This window comes from Sarcophilus harrisii, chromosome 4 (assembly GCF_902635505.1).
Source record: "Sarcophilus harrisii chromosome 4, mSarHar1.11, whole genome shotgun sequence".
In the NCBI taxonomy this organism is placed as follows: Eukaryota; Metazoa; Chordata; class Mammalia; order Dasyuromorphia; family Dasyuridae; genus Sarcophilus; species Sarcophilus harrisii.
The window spans coordinates 35,023,262-35,045,058 of NC_045429.1; the positions used below are offsets into that span (position 1 = coordinate 35,023,262).

General features: G+C 39.1%; 1 protein-coding gene and 1 long non-coding RNA gene across 10 annotated transcripts in view; one reads left to right on the forward strand and one right to left on the reverse strand.

The window, feature by feature from the left end:
* Positions 1–7,426: 7,426 nt before the first annotated feature.
* The window catches only part of LRRC8B (leucine rich repeat containing 8 VRAC subunit B), a 110,294-nt gene continuing 95,923 nt past the window's right edge, over positions 7,427–21,797 (reverse strand). For 8 of the 9 annotated variants that reach the window (XM_003767221.4, XM_031969359.1, XM_031969353.1 and 5 more), the window contains 2 exons: positions 18,064–20,234; positions 7,427–9,338 (listed from right to left, as the gene is read on the reverse strand). In XM_003767221.4, the coding sequence (XP_003767269.1) occupies positions 9,066–9,338; positions 18,064–20,208 (2,418 nt within the window). In that variant the 5' untranslated portion in view covers positions 20,209–20,234 and the 3' untranslated portion in view covers positions 7,427–9,065. Of the gene's footprint in view, positions 9,339–18,063; positions 20,235–21,501; positions 21,608–21,797 lie in introns of all 9 variants that reach the window. The other variant, XM_031969360.1, reaches the window with a different exon arrangement.
* Positions 12,395–21,797, forward strand: part of LOC105750288 — a 29,317-nt gene continuing 19,914 nt past the window's right edge. The window contains exon 1 of the long non-coding RNA XR_001120927.3: positions 12,395–12,493. This is a non-coding gene — a long non-coding RNA (uncharacterized LOC105750288). The remainder of the gene's footprint in view (positions 12,494–21,797) is intronic.

The following is a 21,797-nucleotide window of genomic DNA, read 5'->3' on the forward strand; positions in this document are numbered from 1 at the left end:
TCATTTACCAGCAATAGAGGGAGATAGAGAGTAAAAGATGCTTCATTTCCAGTTTCCTCAGAACAGTGTGCTTTTGTTTGAAAGGTGTAATTTTTCATCCAATCTCCTTAATGGAAGGGTTTTCGAGCTAAATTGTAGCAGAACTGTCAATCTTCCTGTCTATGAACCATAAACCTGAAGAAGTGCAGGCTGATCCAGATTAAAATGTAATTGGGAAATGTTTAGTGAAAGAAATAAAAATACATTAGAAGACATTAATTTATGATTTTCTAAGTCTATATGTGACCCACAAGCATCTATTTCTATTAGAGTTTGATATCTCAGCATCTTGCACAGGCTTGAACTAGAATAGGCACTTAAATGTATAAACAAATAAATGAATGTCAACACTTATATAATCCTTCAAGATTTAAAAATATTGTCATTAAATCATCACAATAATTTTAAGATATGGATGCTCTTATTATTCCTATATTTGATTTGAACTCTGGTCTTCCTGAGTCTAGACTGAATGGAATTCTACCTCTCCAAATTGTTATAGGGATAAAATTAGAGAGATACTATTCATAAAGTGCTTTACAAATCTAAAAGTGCACATATATAGTGATGATGATGATGATGTTGAATTGACGAGTCACTGATCACAAGGCACTATCTCATGCAGTAAGGGATATTTGGAAAATACTCCCCATGACTTTTGCCATACACACAAATTCATCTATTTATGCTGGAGCCAGCTTGGATTGAGGTAAGTGATTCAGTGTAAACATTTATACGTTATTAATTGCACACATACACAGGGAATATTTTACTGTTTTGTTGGTTAGGCTTTAAAAAGTGCTGAAGAAAATGCTAATAAAGTGGATTGAACCAAAAACTGTTATGAATCCATTTCTCTCAAAGAGTTAAATATTTACTAGTATACCACTGAAGTTAGTTGGGAACAGGGCGAAAAAAAAGAAAAATAGTAGCCAAGAAATAGAAACTTTATCTTTTTTTTTTTTTTTTGCTATTTCAGAAGGAGACACTCATCCACTTAATACTTAATCAAATGAAATTCATCCCTGAAGAGGGGAATAAATATTGTTAGCTGGAAATAGCCTTGAATGATAGGGTATGAGGAACATGACCAAATGAACATAGAAGAGATTATGGATGGAAAGAAACTTTTTTTGGGGGAAGAGAGGGATAGGATCTAATTTCAAGCTCTTACAGATGGGAAGATATCAAAAGATCACCAATTTCCCAAATGGTGGCTGAAGACACATTAGTATCTGACATCAATAATACTTGCTCACTTTCTTACATTTAGAAAATCTTTGGGAGAATATTTTAGCCAAGTATTACCCTCCACATGAAGTCATTACTGGCAACATGCTGCATTCACTTGGATGGAGTTTATTTCTAGTAGAGTTAATTAGGTACAAACTAAATTAGTTGACCTTGAATTTAAGATTTTCAACTTTTTTTGCTGTTGCTGTCCTGTGTCCAGTGATCCTATTTGATCCCACTTGATCTTGGCAAAGATATTGAAGTGGTTTGCCAGTTCCTTCTCCAGATTTTACCGATGAGGAAACTGAGGCAAACAGTGTTAAGTGACTTTCCCAGGATCGCACAACTAGTGTCTGATTTGAATTAAGGAAGATGAGTCTTCTTGACTCCAGGCTTCCTATCCACTGAACCACCTTGTTGCCCATTAAACTTTTAGGAGAAAGAAAATATGCATGTCTACATTTTTTGGGAGGCAAGGCAATTGGGGTTAAGTGACTTGCCCAGGGTCACACAGCTAGGAAATGTTAAGTGTCTGAGACCAGATTTAAACTCAGATCCTCTTGACTTCAGGGCTATTGCTCTACCCACTGCACCACCTAGCTGCCCCTATCCATAGTGTTTCTTATTGCTAGATTGCATCCAATGAAATAAAAACTTTCTGAGGTTGGGAAAGGCCTATTTTTGTTTGTTTGTTTTATCCCTTATAGGGGTGGTGTCAGAAAAGAAAGGGGAAAGGAGATAAATTTGTATATAGAAATCCCTGGGGGCTACATATTGACTCAGTCTTAAAATATCACATTGTTTAATTGTATGTTTTGTAAAATATTTCCTAATTACATTTTAGTCTGCTTTGGGAAACACTTGGAAGTGCTGTAATTCTATATATTTGATACATCTGACCCTAGTAGGCACTTAATAAATGCTTATTAAATTGAATTAAATCAGAGATTTACTATCTTAAGTCATTATCTTTTGTTCCCTAATTCCCGCTCTTTAATGAGGAATGCTGTGAAAATTCTATGCAATAATAGAATTTCAAAGTTGACAGAGAGGTTAGATCCACTAATCTATTAATTGTATATCCCAGAAGTCTCAGTGAAGTTTTGAGCTTTAATAGCTAATCTAAGCTGTAGTGTGTGTGGCAATCACACCCCAATAAGTTGTCTCAGCAGATGGGCTAAACCAGGTTGAGGGGAACGAACTGTCTCAAACCTGTTGGTGTCTTAGTGGGGATGTCTATTTCAAGCATGTGAAATTTTCCTGGTGGAATGAATGGATGAGAACAATTTGTTCCAATGGCCATGAAAATGGTGGAAGTAGGCACTATATATTATAGCTAACAGTTCATCTTAACTTAATGGTTTAAATCTAAGACTACTGGGACACCCATTATAGAAAATAATAAACTAGGGGTTGTTCAAAATAGGCAAGCAGAGGACAGAGGGAAAGAAAAATATACCGATCCACAAATTGGATCAATACCTGAACAATCTAAACAAAAACACCACTGGAGGCATATCCCACAATGAAACACATACCATTTTTACTCAACCAAGCTTAGTTAAAAAAAAAAAATTCAAAAACTTGACAGGAAAACAAAAATTTTCCTGAATATAAAAGTCTACATTTGCAACTTTTGAATAAACTATAATTTTGAATTATATGTACATACTATATATAAAATAATTGTATTCTTTTCATTGTGTACCTTAAGTCTATTCATTGTCATATAGTATGAAAGATCTATGTATATTTATCATTTTTAATATTTAGATTTTGAGATATTTCTATTAAGGTAATGTACCGGTATTTACTTAGACTTTCTTTGGAAGTCTCCACTATGGAAAACGATTATTTCTGTGGTTGTCATAACAGATTTTTGAACCTCAAGTGTAAGCATATTCTTTACCATTATGGCATTGTGAGTGCAAATTTTCCTAAGGTGAAATTGATGAACATGATAATGTTTCGATTATCGAAGGATGTCATGGAGGATGCACTGAAGGAGAAAGTCCTGGACACGCAAGAAGAAACCATCAAGTTGAGTGATTCAATGAAACAAAACAAAGCCAGCTTCTTTGAACATTTAATCCAATTTTATTTTTTTTCATTATAAATGCCTTATTTTTTTTTCAAGAAAAGAAACTTTAAAACTTGTAAAGAATTTATCAAAACACTGCTGTAGTTGGTGGAAATGGATGTCTAGCAAAAATCAGGTTTCCATCGAAAACTTGGGATGAGGAGGAGAGACAAAAGATTGTCAAATCATTATAAAATGCATATTGTTTTTAAAGAACTCATTTCCAAGGAAAAGACTTCATACCAGATTTTTTAAAAAATTGTGTTCAACTACACATTTTCCAGAGATTTTGCTTGTTTGTGTAAAGAGCAAAAAACGCTGGCAATCACAATATTACAAACATTCCCCCCAAATGGATTTCTCAACATTGGTTCATTATTTCACAGAGAAAAGTTTGTTGGGAGTGTTTAGAGATCTTCTCCAAGGGTTAGGTTTTATGCATATCTTTATTACATGCACGTACAAACACACTTTTGCATTCTTCTAGCTGTAATTCTATTAGGGTCCAATACATGGCACTTAAGAGTCACCAGTCACTTCCCGTGCCCACCTCTGAATTAAATTATGCTGAGTGCTAGAACTTCAGGAAAACTCCTGCCGAATCCATCATCCAGGTTCCCTCTGGCTTCCACTAGAACAGATGCATGCTTAAAGCCTTAAAGCCTCGCCACACTTTTTCCCAACCCACAACTTTCTATTTTCTGTTCAGCATTGACTCCAGTGCTAATGTCTTTATTTTTGTGGTTCAGTCGTGCCCAATTCTTCATGACCCCATTTGGGGTTTTCTTGGCCCAGATACTAGAGTGGTTTGTCACTTCCCTCTCCAGTTCATTTTACAGATGAGAAAACCGAGGCAAACAAGGTTAAGTGACTTTCCCAGGGTCACACAGCTAATAAGTCTCTGAAGGTGGATTTGAACTTTGGTCCTCTTGATTTCCATACCCAGAGCTCTATCCACTGTGCCACCTAGAAGATGAAAAATTACTTTATTATATTTATTCCTGGTAAACACATGTTTTAGGTGGAGAAGTAGGAATAAGCCAATTAAATGACTTTGGTGATGGCTTTTTCCATCTTGCTGATTTTTGCACTAAGTGGCTGGAAAGTCTTTGCTTTAACTCTAGACATTTGGCATTGCTTATTCACATATACCCTGGAAAAGTCACTTAACTCTGCCTCAGTTTCCTCATTTATTAAATGACTTAAAGAAATGGCAAACCACTCTAGTATCTCTGCCAAGAAAAACCTAAATGTGGCTATGGAGTCAGACACGATTTAATAATTCCTAATGGTAACAAAGTACACTCTCTTTAATCCTCACAACCACCCTGTGAGGTAGGTAGGGCATGCAATATTATATATTCATTTTACAATGTGGGTATACCTTTAGAGAACTTTTAAGAGATTTGCAGAGTCACATGGCTAGGGGGATGCTAGTTTGTAACATGGGCTTTTTGTTGCCAAGTCCAGGCATCTGATGTCTATTCTACCGGGCCACCTTCTTCATTTATCAGAGGAAAACATCTCAGTGTGGGATTTCATTTCCAATATTTCATGATTCCTTTAGCAGTGATGGAACATATTTAAAGGGGAGGGTGCAGGAAAGGTTACTTTTTAGACCAATAACATTGAACATTATATTTGTAACATAATATTTGGATGTCGCTGGGAGAAATTTAGAGATGGAAAGAACATGTTGGGAGATTTAGGAAGATAAAAGACAGCAATAAGGTCAGAGTTGTCATTCAGACACTTTAATAACTTCTGAGCCAAACACAGAACATTCAGTGTTATAATTACACAAAATTATGAATCATGACAGTATTTGGATTGTGGAAATGGACATTCTTTCTCATCAAACATGGATTCCATGCCAATAAATCCCCTGTGGTTCACACTCCTGAGGAATCACCAGCTGGGATGTGAGTGCCTTCGGTTGGGTCCCTGGGGAGCTCACTTCATCCTATTAAACTTCCTCAATACAATTTAGTGGCAATGCAGAGTATGGTTAACTTTCCCTTTTCTGGATGTTGTCTGAGAACAAACTAGAAATATGTAGTACATTTGGCATTCTGAAAATGTCCAGGAAAGTCGACCAACTTCCTACCAGGAATGTCCATGTGCAATCTGAACGAGTTTCAGTATTTTCCCTTTAATAGGTTATGACTGAAACATCTTGAGAGAGATCATGGTGAAAAGGGAAGTATTTTGGCATAAATCTATTGACTTTTGGAGGGAAAAACAGAGGTAACAAAGACTGAAGTTAGTTACATTTTGATGAGATTATCTTTTAAAACCATTGCTAAAGTAAGCCATATATTTTGTTCTTTGTTAAAAAAAAAAAAAAGCTTTTGGTTGAAAATACACCATTTTTAAATTTTAAATTTGTTACTTTTAAAAAATTTGAGTAGCTGCAAGTTTTAAATATGCATTTAAACACACTTTCGATATTTAAAATTCTCTTAGTTGGTTGTAGAATAAATTTGCTTTTCAAATGGTCTTAAAAGTTCTTTCCTCACCAACCTGTTTACTAGTAGTTCAAATTCAATAAAAATTCCAGCTAAACATGATTATAGGTGGGCACAACACCTTCCTCAAGTGGCCCAGAAGGTACTGTTCCAATGCTAGAACAATGTCATCCAAGGCACCTCCCCAGTTTTGTGTGTGTGTGTGTTTTTGGCCAAATCCTCCTGCTGGTAAGTTCTTTCTTGAAAGTTAGTGCAAAATGCAGTGCATAGATTCAGGATCACCTGCAGAAGATTTAGCTATCCTAGTCTAGTTGCATTAATTCAACCTGGTAGCTTGTCACTCATAATGAGCAAAACAAATCTGATTAGTCCGGTGATATATAATTCACATTTCATTAAAAAAAATCCTATGTCCTATTTTTTTTTTGGGGGGGGGGAATTTGGAAACAAAAATATTATGGGCTAATTTTTGTTGCTGTTCAGTCATTTCAATTGTGTCTCTTTGTGACCCATTTTGTATTTTCTTGGCAAAGATATTAGATTGTCCTTTTCTGGCTGATTTTACAAATGGGGCAATTGAGGCAAAAAGGGTTAAGTGACTTGCCCATGATCACACAACTAGTGTCTGAGACCAGATTTTAATTCAGGAATTTGAGTTTTGTTGACTAGGCCCTGTGTTCCATCCACTGTACCACTTAGCTGTTTTTATGGGCTAATTACATGGTCTGAAATCATTTCTACAGCTCCCCAGTGGTGAGTGACCGAAAAGAGGGCAAAACTTGAGATAATTTTTCCATTAAAAAATTAAAATCGGAAGATTTTGGTTTTGCATTACATAGCATTAATTTATACATATACATAAAGCTCTATCTAGATACGTGAGCTGCATTGTTATTTTTGGTTTAGACCCGGAATTTTATCCATTTAAGAACAATCCCAGACATCAGCAACTCGTAATAACTTCAGAGTCTCAAAACAGTGTTTAGGGTTGCTGGGAAATGGAAACAATTGCCCATAACTACAGAGAGAAGTGTCTGGGATAAAACTTAAATTTGGGTCTTCTTTTTCACTAAGCCATGCTGTTTGTCATTAATTATAACTAGGAGACATCTCTATTTATGTAAGTCTCCCCCTCTATATGTATTTATCACTATTTGGATATGTATATTTGTATGTGCACACATGTGTGTGTATATGTATGTTTACACACACATCTAAAGTCTGGATAGAATGTGTGCTTACAGAGATATACCCCTTATGGGATTGTATATTTACTACCTATGAGTCTTTTCTAAAGTCTTAGGACAAAAATCTGACCACCCTCTTCTGGGATCCCTGAGAATGTGAATGCCCTGTTTGTAGGGTTTGGGTAAGTCTGGGTAAGGAGGGAGATTTTATTCTGGTCTCTCCCCTCTTCAGAGGAAATAGTAAAAGTCTAGGCAGCCCTAAGGGATCTTCCCACACACCAACCAGTCCTTCTGTTATCCATACCACCATCACCTTAGAGAAAAATAAATGAAATAAGCTAGATCTTTCCATAATGGAATGACTAACTTTGTGCTATTGTGAAACAAAAAGGCAAATTAAGAAAAAAGAAAAAAAAGCCTTATGTTTACAGTTCTCTATTTCCACAATGTTTTCCAGTCTGAACAGAAGATTACATAGATTAGATCCTCAATGAGGCATTTTAATGCCATGTTACGTTACAGAAAAAGACATTAAAATGTATACTTCCTGAAAGCGTGCCTATCAATTTTATTATTTATTTTTGCAATGCTGCATACAACAGAAGGCAAAACACAAGATTCTTTATAGGAAGAAGCAGATATATTCTTAAAGAACTAGATAAAGATGTAAGATAAATTTCAGTGTTAAAATGACATATTTGCAATTTTGAGAACTCATCTTGAGCAAACATCAGGATGGGGCAGAAACTTTTTATCATGTTACTGTAACTACAGATCATGCAAATGGAAAAAACAATGTTTTGAGTTAATAGTTACTAATTTTCTGTCAAGTATTTAATTAAGTTAAGAATAAAAAGCTCAATCCGATACCTCCCTTTTCCCCTTTCCCCGAGTTTTTTGTTTTGTTTTTTTTGCAAGTAAATAAGAATTTATACCCGTACAATGATTTAGCAACTGGGGAAGAAAGAGGTAGACTTTGAGGATCTCTCTTCTCCAATGCAGGAGCTAAGTAAATATACCAGGGTCCCCTCCCTCATCCCTTGATGAGACTAGCCTCACTCCTACCTATAGGAATAAATGGAAGCAACTGATTGCAGACAGATAAAACACTGGTGAACTGAACACAAGACAAACCTGAGAATACTACTGAAGCAGCAAAAACGGGAACTACATATATTACTAGCAGGTGCTTTGCTTAAAGAAATAAGTGGTTTTCCTAGACCCTCTGTACCTTAGAAAAATGAATCTCCTTGGATTTGGAGTCCCCAGTTACATGATATAAAACAATTGTACGTCATACATTCCATGAATAGAAAACTTTGGGGTAGATTCTTGAAATGAGGCTTTGGGGAAAAATTGGGAAGAAGGGAAAAGGTTTTTTAAAGAGCATGCAAGTTTTTCACCTCTCCCAAATACCCTGTTCTAGAGTTTGTGCAATGGACCTAAGGCAGGGGAGATTTGTCAATGTTCCTCACTTTTTCTCTCCTGCAGTGAAAAGAAGAGCAAGGAAGACTCAACCAATGAAAAGGAATTAAGTGTTAAGAGGTGGAAAAAAAATCCACCTCTTCAACAACACATCCAGACTAATATGCTTTAAGAACATTAATCAAAGTCAATGGTGAGGTTATTTCCAGACACTTAACTTGATGATCTTGGTCTTAAATGTTAAAAGAGAGAGAAAGCCATTTAAAACCAGAGATCTCAGATGGGTAATTGGGAAGGGGAGGGGAAGAACCCCACACTCAGCTGTTCCAGTTCCAAAGACAAGTTGGGGGTGGCTTTAATGGCTGCCTCTTCCCGTATCATCACAGATCTATACTATGTGGAGCAGCTCAGGGAGTTAAAGGGTGATTACTCCCCCAAATCACATACTCTTCAGTGTTATTCTTTTTACCTGTGTGTTTGGGGCTAGCTGAGGCATTGTGTGTATGTGTCTGATGCATAGATCCTCCCTATTTTCAACTCAAAAAAAGACATAAAAAAAAAAACTTTTCCAAGTCCCAATGAATGTATTTTTTTCATAATTATTTTAAGACATAATGCATTTCCTTCCTTAGATCAACATTTATCCAAGCACGTCTGCAACCTTTCTGTGGGGGGAGGAGATAGGGTGTTCAGCAGGTTTTCTTCCACAAGCACACAGCTCCGCTTCAGGGACGGGCACGCTTCCAGCTCTGGAGGGAGGACCTCCAGGTGGTTTCCAACGAGCTCCAACTGTATCAGGTTTGTCAACTCCCCAATGAGAGGGGGCAGAGTCATCAAGCTATTCCTCCCCAGGAGTAAGGTCTGCAGCTTTTTGCACTGAAACAATCCATTCGGCAACGTTTCAATCTAAGAAGAAAAAAGAGGACACGGCAACTGATCACTCAGTTCATGAAGGGTCTCCCTTGCTCTTACCTGATGCTTCAGGAAAGATACCTCCCAGAGGAAGCCCTGGAGTGGATCTTAACTGGAGGTTCTGGGAATTTTTAAAAAATACATATTTCAATAGCTGAATTTCAATATAATTGGTTTTCTCTGTAGTCCTTTGTCTTTTACTGTCTGCATCTAAAAACAAGTTCATAGGGGTTGATGATGATAAAGGGTCTCTGTCATGGATCTGTCTTCTCTCAAACAGGGATTGATCCAAAAAGCTGAAAGGGCAAGCTTGTGTGTTAGTCAGTACCTAGAAGTCAGGTACTGAAGAGCCTAACTGAACTCATATCTAGTACCAATCCCTTGCTTCTTTCTTCCATGTTTACTGTATATCATTTTCCAGTGCACGTTTTGTGTTCTATATGTAGGTTGGACTCCTGGCTAGTCCTCATATGAGTTATTCCATTTCCTGCCCCCATCCTTTTACAAGGTTGAACCCAATTCTCCTGTGTACTACCTCTTCCTCCCTCAGAGTGAGTGTAAATCACAGTTGTTTCTGTTGTCCAGAAATTTTGAGAATCCTCCAAGACAGATTTTTTTTTTTGATTAAGTAGAAGAGGCCATTATTTTCCTCATTTCTTACTGGTTGGGCATTGATTCAGATAAAGACCTGTTAAAGAACTTAGTTTAAAAAGTTCAAGGTCTCCCACTGTATCGAGGGACATTTCTAGTCATCCTGATCTAAATCTTGTCACTAGACCTTTATGGCTCCAGAGAATAAGACTGGTGACTGCACAATCCTCCATCACTTAAATCCAATTCGCTTGCAAGTCATGACATCAGCTCCTCGCTGCCACAGTCCTCTTCAAGAATGAGGGACAAACAGTGACAACCACGTCCTCACTTCCAACTTCCTTTAAGGCTCAGTTCAAAGGTCACTTTCTATGTGACTTGTTCTGGTCTTTTCCCACCCCAGTTACTGAGGTCCCATCTTATCTCAAAATTACTATGACTCAGCCTTCAAAAAGTATTGGGCAAACCTGTGATTTCATTAGTGAAAGTCAGAGACTTGCTCCACCAATGCCATTAAGGACCCCCCTCTGCCATTTAAATTCAAAGTTAGCTGTTCCCTGAGATTCAGCCAGCACCTGCTAAGGCACAAATCTGCTCCTTTTTCTTTCTTTCCCCATATCCTCATCTTTATCCATATCCAGTCAACATCCTATTCCAGTCTCCCTTTGCTTTGTGCACTCCAGAATTCCTGAAGAAGCTCCCCTTCATCTGGAATCTCATAATTTCACCATCTAGCTGCTTAATCTTGACCTTACAGTTAATTACTGTAGAATACAGAATTCTACAATCTTGTAGTAATGGAAACTTGTAAATGGAAACTATATTCCGTCTTTCTTTTTAGTACCATCACTCAGGAACTTTTCTTCTAAAAGGGTCGGTCACTCCATTTATAAGGCAACTAAGAGGTGCAATGGATAGAAAGTACCAGATCTGGAATTAGGAAAGCCCTAGTTCAAATCTGGCCTTGGACATTTACTAACTCTATGGCCCTGGGCAAATAACTCAATCCTATTTGCCTCAGTTGTCTCATCTGTAAAATGAGTTAAGAAGAAAATGGCAAAAACACTCCAGTATCTTTGCCAAGAAAATCCCATGGACAGAAGTTCATGGGGTCATGTAGAGTCAGACATGATTGAATGACTGAGCAACAACAACATCCAGTCCAGCTTGAAGGCACAGTCATTTATAGTCCTGTGTCACTCTTCCTAACCCTTTCACTTCTGCACCTCCCTCTCAGCTCCTTACAATCTGATGTCTTTAAAGGATTTTCATATTCAACATGTCTGGCCTTCTGTAGTGTGGGATGGGGAGGGAGAGAGGGAAGGAGATAGTTCAAAACTTAAAATGCAACATAAAAATAAAAAAATTAAAGTAAAGTAAAAACAAATTCAACATGTCCAAAACAGACATCATTAACATTTCCATGAAACCCCATTCTCCCAAACTTCCAGATTTTTTGCTGAGGGCACCATCACCTTTCTAGTTACTCAGATTTGCAATACTGACAGTATTCTCAATCTTTTTTACTCACCCTTATCCATTTTCTGGCAGAAGGCAAATTGTTGTATTTTGTCTTCTTAACTATTTGGCCACTCTTGTATGTTTTATTGAGGAGTTTAATCAATTAACAAAATCATAATTGTTAGATATTTATTTTCTTCTACTTAATTATCTTCTATTGACTTTCTACCTTCTTAAGTCAGTATATAGTGTCTATGATTAGCTTTGCTTAGGATAATTTAATCCCAGTTTCTACTCCCAGGCTTTCCCTATCTTCCCCTTCTGTTTTCTTGTTGTATCCCAAGTTCCTTGAATTTATTTAAGTTTTTCTTTATTTATCATTATAAAATATTTCCTTGCTTTTCAAGAGTCTGGTATAATTCAGGATTCTTAACATCTCATTCCATCTCTACCCACTCAATCATTCCTTTTACATTGAGCAACATCCATTTGTGTAAGCGTTCCAATAAGTGTTAATTTACTTCTCAGTTTTTATTTCTTCCTACTTCTATCTAAGCTGAAACCTAGTTTGTCATTCATAGCATGATAGGACCATAGATTTAGTTTATCCTGAGAAGCCTGCCTCCTAAGATATACAACCCTCCCCAAACAAATTATGTTCCCTATTCTCAGGCAGGTCAAGGTATCCAAAGGATGGGAGCGATTACCTTTCCGCTCCACCTTGCCTTTGAGAAGAGACTTGGAATATCTCCAAATAATTTCTATTTCTTATCTCCTTTCTTCCAACCTGAGGCATTTTCCTTAGAGTTAATGTCCCCCACACATTTGGAGTATTTCCAACGCCAGGCCTAGTTCTCTATGCCCTATGGTGCCATCTAGCTGCCTAATCTTGACCTTACAGTTAATTAATTCAATTTACATGTTGTCTTTTGCTTACCCCTCTTTCTTATCACAGATCAGCAGTCTTGAATATCTGCCACCATATACTCTTCCATTCCAGCACTCATGTGCTGAATCAAGCTAGACATCATACAACTGTCATTACTGGGTATACTACAAATCCACATTCATCCAACTTTGACTGGGCCCTTTATACAGTAAGGCAATTTTTTTAGAGCTCAACTGATTTGCTGCTTTGTTTCCTAAAGATGCTATGTAAAACCTTCTCTTTTCTCCTTTCAATTACTGACTCTCTGACCTCACCTTCTCTTTTTCCTTAATCTCCATTTCTTCTCTTCAGTCCTTTGTAATCTGGCTTCTTACCTCATCATTCACCTGAAATGCTCTTTCCAAAGTTATTTTCTCTCAATAATTAACTAATTTGATGGTATTTTCTCAGTTCTCATAATTAAAAAAACATCCCCAAACCTCTTGTATTTTTCCTGTTCTCCCTTAATTCTAGTGCGTTCCATTTGAGATTATCTTCAGTGTATTTTATATGTACATAATTATTTGCAGATTGTTTCTCCCATTAGATTATGAGCTCCCTGGGGACAGAGACTGTCTAAATCCCTAGTACTTAGTACAGTACCTAGCACACAGTGGTTGCCTAATAGATGCTTGTTGATTTGACTCTACACTAGCAATTGGGGCCAGGGTCTGGGACTGGGGACATGAGGGGGCTAAAATTGGGACATTATAAATCGAGGGTGTGAGAGTGGGGACAGGAGGGGGGCTAAAATTGGTACATCATCAATGTCTACAAAAACAAATTCCAAATGTGAAGGTTGGTTGCTGATCGGTACAGAATGATGAAGGATGTTCAGTCGCTTCAGGCTAATCAGGAAAAACTCCTAAGAGAAGCAGATTTTTAGCCAATTTATCAAAGATGAGAAAAACGTACAAAAGTAACAAAAAATCTGGCACTTGGAGAAGAACACTTTGACCTTGGAGAGGAGAACAGCAGATAAATTGTAGGGAAGAAATGGCTGGGACACGGGGGGAGGAGGGGAAGGGGAGGCGAAGAGTGCCTTCAAGCACCATTTACTTTGTATGTATCTAGTGTATACTCAGTTGTTTACACATTGTCTTCCATTTGAACATAAATTCCTTGAAAGCAGAATCTATTTTTGCCTTTTTAAAATTTGTCCAGAGCATAGCACAGTGCCTTGCCACACTCAGTGGCTGCTTAGCAAATGACTGATTGACTGAATGGCTTTGTATAGACAAGTCTATTCTATTTCTACATATAATCTTTCATATATAACATTTGTTAAAGATCGGCTTCACATAAGCACAGTGGTCAGTACTGGGGGTAATGAGAAATCATAGAGAAAAGGTGCTCCCTGTTCTTCTGCAACTGAAGGGTTTCTAAGGAGCCTGTGTTCCTAAGGAGAATCCTACCAGTGGGGAATAGAATTATTCTGACAAATGACAGTCCACTTGAACAAAAGAACCTCATATGTTCAAGGTACTATTTGTTTCCACTGAATATATCTGGATCCTATTCCCATGACTCATTCATAGAACATAAAAGCACATAGTCTGATGGCCAATTGAGATTTGAGTCTTTGAATTTCCAGGCTTGGCAAATGTCAACTACTCCTTGGGCTAAACTCAGCCTAGGCTCAAATAACAAGTAAATTAATTGTGATCTATGAATTCTGCCCCAAATGACACTAAGCCATGTTTTGGTGAGTTTCTTGTAAGGTCATTCTGAGCTCCTCTTGGGAAGTAGTGTGTGTATCTATCTGTCCATCTATCTGTCCGTCCATCTATCCAACCAACTATTTGTATATATATATATATATATATATATGCATATGTATATTTTTATATGTGTATATATGTATAAATATACATATATATACATGCATGCAGATATATATGTATTTGTAAGAGGATATATATTAATACTTAAGCTTCCCTGGCTAGGAACTCTCTCCAGCCAGTCCCAAGTAGGACCGTAAAACCCTATAATCTTTTAAACACTTGAGATTTTCTTCCATTTTCAGAACCTTTGTTCTTTCTTTTATAAGGGACCAATGTGTCAGAGTGATGGATAAGCTACATACTTATCTTGCCTGAAAAAAAATCAATGTTACCACTTGCCTTCCCAATTTTCTGGTAAATCTCTTATGTTCCATGTTATTCTCAAGGTAACTGCATGGAGACTGATGTACTTTTTAAAATCCAAACCACATAGAAGAGAGTACAATAAAGATGGCTTAAAAAAGGAAATTCTGGAAGACAGAACAAGATGACTTTTTTCCCTTTTCTTTTTTTGCATCTTTGAACCCTTCTTTCTTTCTTTCTTTCTTTCTTTTTTTTTGAGGCAATGGGATTAAGTGACATGTCCGGGGTCACACAGCCAGGAAGTGTTAAGGGTCTGAGAGGCCGTATTTGAACTCAGGTCCTCTTGACTTCAGGGCTGGTGCTCTATCCACTGAGCCACCTAACTGCCCCTAACAAGATGACATTTTATAAAAAAATGAAAAACAACAATGATCAACTGTCAGGTCTGGGATTCCTTTACTGTAAGAATTAGAATTCTATGATTTTTCTACTGACCGACAGAACTTAAATAAGAGTACTCATCGGCATGTACTCTAGGCTGTGACCAGAATGGACTACTTGCTGTCCTCATTGCATCACCATCTAGCTGTCACAATGAAGAGAATACTAGTCCTGGAATTGGAAGCATTTGCATGCAAATCGAGCCTGACATTGTCTGATCTTGGACAAGTCACTTCATTTATGCCTACCTCAGTTTCCACATCTGTAAAATAGAGATAACAGAAGCATCTACCTCCCACAAGGTGTTGTGAAGAGCAAATAAGATAATGTTCATTAAGTGCTTTTCAAACCTCAAAGCACTATATAATTGCTATAGTGCTCTTTTGAGCTCTTGAGAGCTCTTAGTTGAACAGCTCTCAAATTTAACGTCTCCAAAACACAGCTCATTTTCTTCCCCTCCCTACTATCCTACTCCTTACTCCACTCTGTCTGTTCAGAAAATCCTCATCCTTCCAGTTACCCAAGGTTTTCAACCCTGGGAGTCATCATCCTCGAATCTTCCCTCTTCCTCATCCCTCATATCCAATCAGATGTCAAAATTTTGGCAATTCTTGCTCCATAATAAATCTCAGTCTCTTCCCTTCTTTTCTCTACTCATAGGGCCATCATCCTCTTTTTGGCCTAACTGGCATAATCCTCCTAAAAGGATATCCTGAATCTAATCTCCATCTACCCCTCTTCTTCATTTCATCCTCCAATCCACATAAGTTATTGCCTTTTTTTTTTTTTTTTTAAAACAAGGTTATTCCTAAAGCAAAAAGTCTGGATGGAAAATGCCATCCACATCCAGAGAGAGAACTATGGAGACTGAATGTGAACTGAAGCATAATATTTTTACCTTTTTTGTTATTGCCATTGTTTGTTTGCTTGCTTTTTTTTTCTTTGTTATGATTTTTCCATTTTTGCTCTGACTTTTCTTGCACAACATGACAAATAGAGAAATGTGTTTAAAAGGATTGCATATATTTAACCTATATTAGATTACATGCTATCTTGGGAGGGGGACAATTAAGGGAGGGAGGGAAAAAAATTTGGAACACAAAAGTTTTACAAAAGTGAACATTCAAAACTATCTTTACATGTTTTGGAAAAAATAAAATACTATTAAGAAAAAAAAGTCTGATCATTTCGCTTTCCCTGATCAAAAAAATTCCAGTGCCTTCCTCTTGTCCCTTGGACAGAGCATTCCCCAATTTGGCCTAAGTGTCTGCTGCTGTGGTTCGTTTGTTTTTCAGGTGAGTTTGACTCTTGGGGTTTTCTCGATAAAGACACTGAAATGGTTTGCCATTCATCTCCAGCTCAATTTACAGATGAGGAAACTGAGGAAAACAGGGTTCAGTGAGCTAGGAGGTATCTAGTCCAGATTTAAATTCAGATCTTCTTGACTCCAGGCCTGGCACACTATGCACTATGGTGCCACCCAGTTGGGCCCTTCTTGCACTTGATGTTCTGAGGCAAACAAGTCTTAACTGTTGCACCTCCCAAATGTTTGCCCAGGCTGCCCCTAAGCCCACAATATGACCTAACTTCCCTTCTTAGCTCTAATGTCGCTTCCAAGAGAAATTCTCTTCTGACTCCCTCCTTCATTAATTAGTACCCTCTGCCCAGAAATCACTTTGCATAAATTTTAGCATACATGGTTCATGCTGTTATCTCCTATGGTTGGTATATACTAAGTGCTTAATAAATGCAGATTGAAAAAAATCTTCTGGGAATAAGCCCAGAATTTTCACATCTCCTCACTACCACTGTTTTTTCTGCCCGAGATGAAGACATGTTCCCAGCGCTTCTCCTGCCCCATCTTTTGAAATCCTCCCCTGCTTCAAGATGTAGGTAATATTTCCTTCATAGGAAGTGATCTCTCCCCGAGTTGGACTTACAGCACATTATCCTCCTTTTATGGCTCTGATCACATTCTGTCTTGCATCATCTTTGCACAAGCTCCCCAGCACCCTCCCCAGAACATAGCTTAGACTCCCAAGGCTAAGCCTGAATCTTTTAAAAAACAGTTTGTATTTATATCAAGTCCTTTCTTCACAACAATCCTTTGAGTTAGGTCAAATCTTCCCTCCTATTTTACACAGGATAAAACTAAGGTTCTGACAGTAAATTACCAATGGCTATACAAGGTCCCAAGTTCGAAATCTCACTCTTTTGACTCATCCTTGTCCAGCTACCACTTATTGACCCTCATCCCCAGTGGGGAGAGCAGACAAACCACAGCGAACAAAGAAGGGCCCAGGCTTTCCACCCCCATCTGGAGCTCCCAGGCCAACTATGCCTCTAGGATAAAACCTAGGGAGCAGCTGGAAGCACATAAAGGTAAAGTGACTTAATCACAGTCACACAGTCAATGGCAGAAGCAGGGATTTGAATCTGGGTCGTGCAGGGGCAAGTCCAGAACTCTAACTCATGTGACATGTCACCTAAATATATCCATGACACATCTATACATCAGAGAGATTGTTTGGGGTCAGGAGAAGTGGTGGTGTCCCCATTGGTGGGACACTGCAGGTGAAGAAACTTCCTCTACACATGTAGCTCTTTAAGCTCTGGGTAACTTAAAAATCTTAGAGAGTGACCAGGACAGGACCACAGAACTCAATACGTATCAGAAGTTAGATTGAATCCAGGTGTTCCTAACTCCCAGGACCAGTTCTCTATTCATTATCCACTCAGTTTCTCCTGTAGCATATACAGTAAGCACTGTCTATCCTCATATCACCTGCTTACCTGCCTACTTTTCTGTCAATTTATCTACCTCTCTCCCCACCTCTCCACTTCCCACCCCACCTATCTGCTTTTCTCTCCTATTTATCTGCCTCCCTCTCCTACTTATCTGCCTTCCATTCCACCTATGTCTCCCTCTTCCACTTACCCATCTCTCTCTCCCACTTCTCCCTCTCCTAGTTCTCTGTCTCTTCCTACTTCTCCACCTCCCTCTTCCACTTCTCTCTCTCTCATTTCTCCCTCTCCCACTTCTCTGCCTCCCTCTCCTACTTCTCTCCCTATCTACTTTCCCACCTATCTCTCTCCCTGTCACCCTGCCTACTGAGATGCACCCATCTCTACCTTCCTTGGCCTTCTGATGATACAAGTCATGGAAAATGAGGTCAGAATGCCGAGAAGAGGAGTGACCCAATGCACTTACATAGTTGCTCGTCACCGCAAAATACAGCAGATTTGTCAGAAACTGAATCTCCTCGGGAATGAAGGTCAGGTTGTTGTAGCTGAGATCCAGGTGGGTCAGTTTGGTGCAGAGGAAGAGCTGCAGTGGCATATTCTCAATCTTGTTGTGGTCCAGGTAGAGCTGCTCTAGGTTGGAGAGGGCACCTATCTGGGCGGGAATGTAGGCGATGTGATTGTGCCACAGTTTTAAGCTCGAAAGGTTCTGGAGATGCTGGAAGCTGATGATCTCTTCGATGGTTTTGAGATTGTTTTCTTTTAAGTTTAATTCATGCAGATGGATGAGGCTGAAAATGGAGTGAGGAATGCGCTCTAAATCACAATTGATGAGCTCCAGGCTTTTCAGATTTACCATCTTTTTCAAATTATTCAACACCACCAGTTTGTTTCCCTCGTTATCGAGGGACAACTTCTGCAGTGCTGGCAGTGTATCGGTGATCACCTGGGGGATCCGGGAGAGAGTGCTCTTTAAGTACAGTGTCCTCAGGTTCCTGAGGTCCTGAAAGCCTGGAGCGGGGCTCTGTACCGCGCTCAAGGTGCTCAGGGTGTCAGATATGATGTAGCCAGACAGATAAAGCTCCTTGAGGTTTTTTAGGTGAAATATCCAACGGGGAATCTTGCCCCTTTCTGTAAATTTCAGGCGGAGTATTTTCAAATTGTCCTCCAGGAAGTTCAGTGCGGGGCGGTCCACCAGGAGGGAGGAATGATAAAGATTCAGCTCTCTGAGGTTGATGAGTGTAGAGATGGCGGGGGGCAGCTTGACCTCAGGGATCAGCTCGAGAGTAAGCACCTCTATCTCGGTCAGCTCAAAGACATTATCTGGGAGCCCACTCAGCATAAAGAGATGGAGTTCCACTTTGTCCTGGCAATTTTTCACCAGCTTGTTTTTGAGCTTCTCCATCGTCCATTCGTTATTGAGGTTGATCTGTTTCAGCTTGTTCTCGCTCACCTCTGAGAGAAATATGGAGAAGCGCTTGGAGTAGAGCGGATCGTACTGGTCCGCGAGGTGAAGGATGAACGCAAAATCATTCTTGACATCGGGGATGTCGCTGTAGTTGCTTTTCTCTCTCAATGCCTCGAAGGAGTATTCCTTCAGGGAGCTCCTCAACATCCACCACAAGCTGTACGAAGAGGTGAGGCCATAGAATAGAACCATAATCACGTAAAACGAAGCGAGTACCTGAAATATCTCTGCTAAGGCATAGACGCAGTGGTAGCGTTTATATCCCGTGAAGGCCTGCATGTCGATGGGGCAGTCGATTTCTAGGGTGATATAGGTCAAAAAATATGGGACGTAAGCTATGATAATGAGAAATAAAATGACTTTGATTATGATCTGCTTCATGTACACTCTGTAGATGACATCCTTCTGCTCCACATGCAATCGAAATCTTTTTACTTTTTCAAAGATGGCTTTTGCTTGCTCCCCTTCTTTTTTGTCCAGGACACTGGAGGTTGGGCTTTCGAGACCAGTCTCCATGTTTGACTGCCCGATGTGTAACGACTGCTTGCTAGCACTGGTGTTTGTGGATAAGCCAGAGGGTGAAAAAAGAACTCTGGACTTTCTGAGGGGGACACTTACAGACTGTTCAGCTACGGTTTCTGAAAGGGCGCGAGTGGTCCAGGGAGAATCAAAACACTTATGGAGGATGGAGACAAAATGCTCGATTCGAGAACTAGTGCTGGGGTAGTGAAGCCAGAAGTTACTGCACGCGGCGAAGATGAGGGTGTGCAAGAGCACCAGGTAAGGGAAGAACTTGGCGAACCAATGGAGCTGCTTTTCATAGCACACCGCGTCAATATAGGCGTATTGCTGCTTGTGAAGGTCGTTCTGGATCCGGATGGGCGGCGTCACTTGGGACACAGAATTCGAGGGGGTGCTGTTGAGTTTAAACATATCCAAAGGCACTACACAACGATCGTTGAGTTCTACTTTACAAGGAAGACAGCACAAGATTTTGGTATCAGCAAGCTGGAGAGCTCCAGACAACACCGCCACCAGCAACATAATCAGGGTGAGATAGTACCAGAACACATCCCACCATGGTTTCAATATGTGACAGGATGACTGGGAGTCTGCTATATACTTGAGCTCTGATAGTGAGAGCATGGTGTTCACTTGGAAGGAGACAGCAACTGGAAAAGAACGGCAAAAAAAATCAGTCAAGCAGGGATCCCTAACATCTGTTTCTAATCACACGATTCAATAGCTAGCATGTACAGAGCCCTCGAAGGTCGGCTTTAGAAATATTTTCTTACTCGATCCTCACAAGCTAGTTGGTAGGTGCTGTTATTATTCCCATTTTTTCAGATGGAGAAACTGAGGTTGAATGAAGTTTAATCATTGTCTCAAAGTCACACAGCTAGTAAATGTTTTGAGGCTGAATTTGAACTTTCCAAATCTAAATCCAGCAGTTTTATCCAATGTGTCATTTACCTATCATCATCATTGTCACATTTATATTGTGTTTAGAAGTTTTAAAAATGCACTCTAAAATATTATGACTTTTTATCCTCATAACAACCCTGGGAGGTAGGTGCTATTACCACTCCCTCATTTAATAGATGAGGAAATTGAGGCAGGCATTAAGTAAATTACCTCTCCAGGGTCATACAGCTAGTAAATATTTTGAGGTTGAATTTGAACTCAAGTGTTTCTGTTTTCAAATCCAACAGTCTATCCATTGTGTCATCCACCTATCATCATCATCACCATCACTGATAACATCATCATCATTATCATCATCATCATCATCATCATCACCACATTTATATAATGTTTGGAGGTTTTAAAAAGGTGCTCCCAAAATAATATGATCTTTACCTCATAACAACCCTGGGAGGTAGGTGCTATTAGCACTTGCTTGCTTTACAACTGAGGAAACTGAGACAGGCAGAAGTTAAATGACCTGTCCAGGGTCATGCAGCTAATAAATTTTTTGAGAGTGGTCTTCCTGGCTCCAAGGCAAGGGCACTCTATCCATTGCATCTTCTCCTTCTCTGCTTCATTTCAATTTTTTTTTCTTGTAATGTCTGACTCTTTATGACTTCATTTAGCAGAGATACTAGGATGGTTTTGTCATTTCCTTCTCCAGCCCATTTTACAGATAAGGAAATTGAGGCAAACAGGATTAAGTGGCTGGACCAAGCTGACACAGCTAATAAGTGTCTGAGGCCAGATTTGAACTCAGGAAGAGGAGTCTTCTTGAGGTCCAGAGCTCTATCCATTTCACCATCTAGCTGCCCCACTACATCACTTACCTGCCTCTAAATAGAATCTTGGTGCCCAGAAGAGTGACAATGGGCAGACTAACAAGCTTCTTATCAAACATGCTACCTTCTTAAGAAGGAATAGGTTGAAGGCAGGTGGATGGGTTGACTGGTCAAAGAGAGACCCACTTACCTGATTTTTATTGGGACTCTCTTAAGACAGGCCAAGTCCTTGAGAAGGAAGAGCACGGACTTGGTTTGGGGATCCTGGAACAGAGCTTTCCTTGCTGCCTAAACCTCTGTGCAAGCAGGGAAGAGATGGCATTCAATAAAGAACCATTTACCCAATTGTCTTCAAAATTGAGCTTCTAAAGAAACCCAAGCCAACCTTCTTTTAATTGACAGTGGGTGAATTGTTCTCAGAACATTTCCAGTCTCCTTTCTCTTCCCCAAGGAACCTGAATAAAACCCTCAGAATTTGGAGTTCAC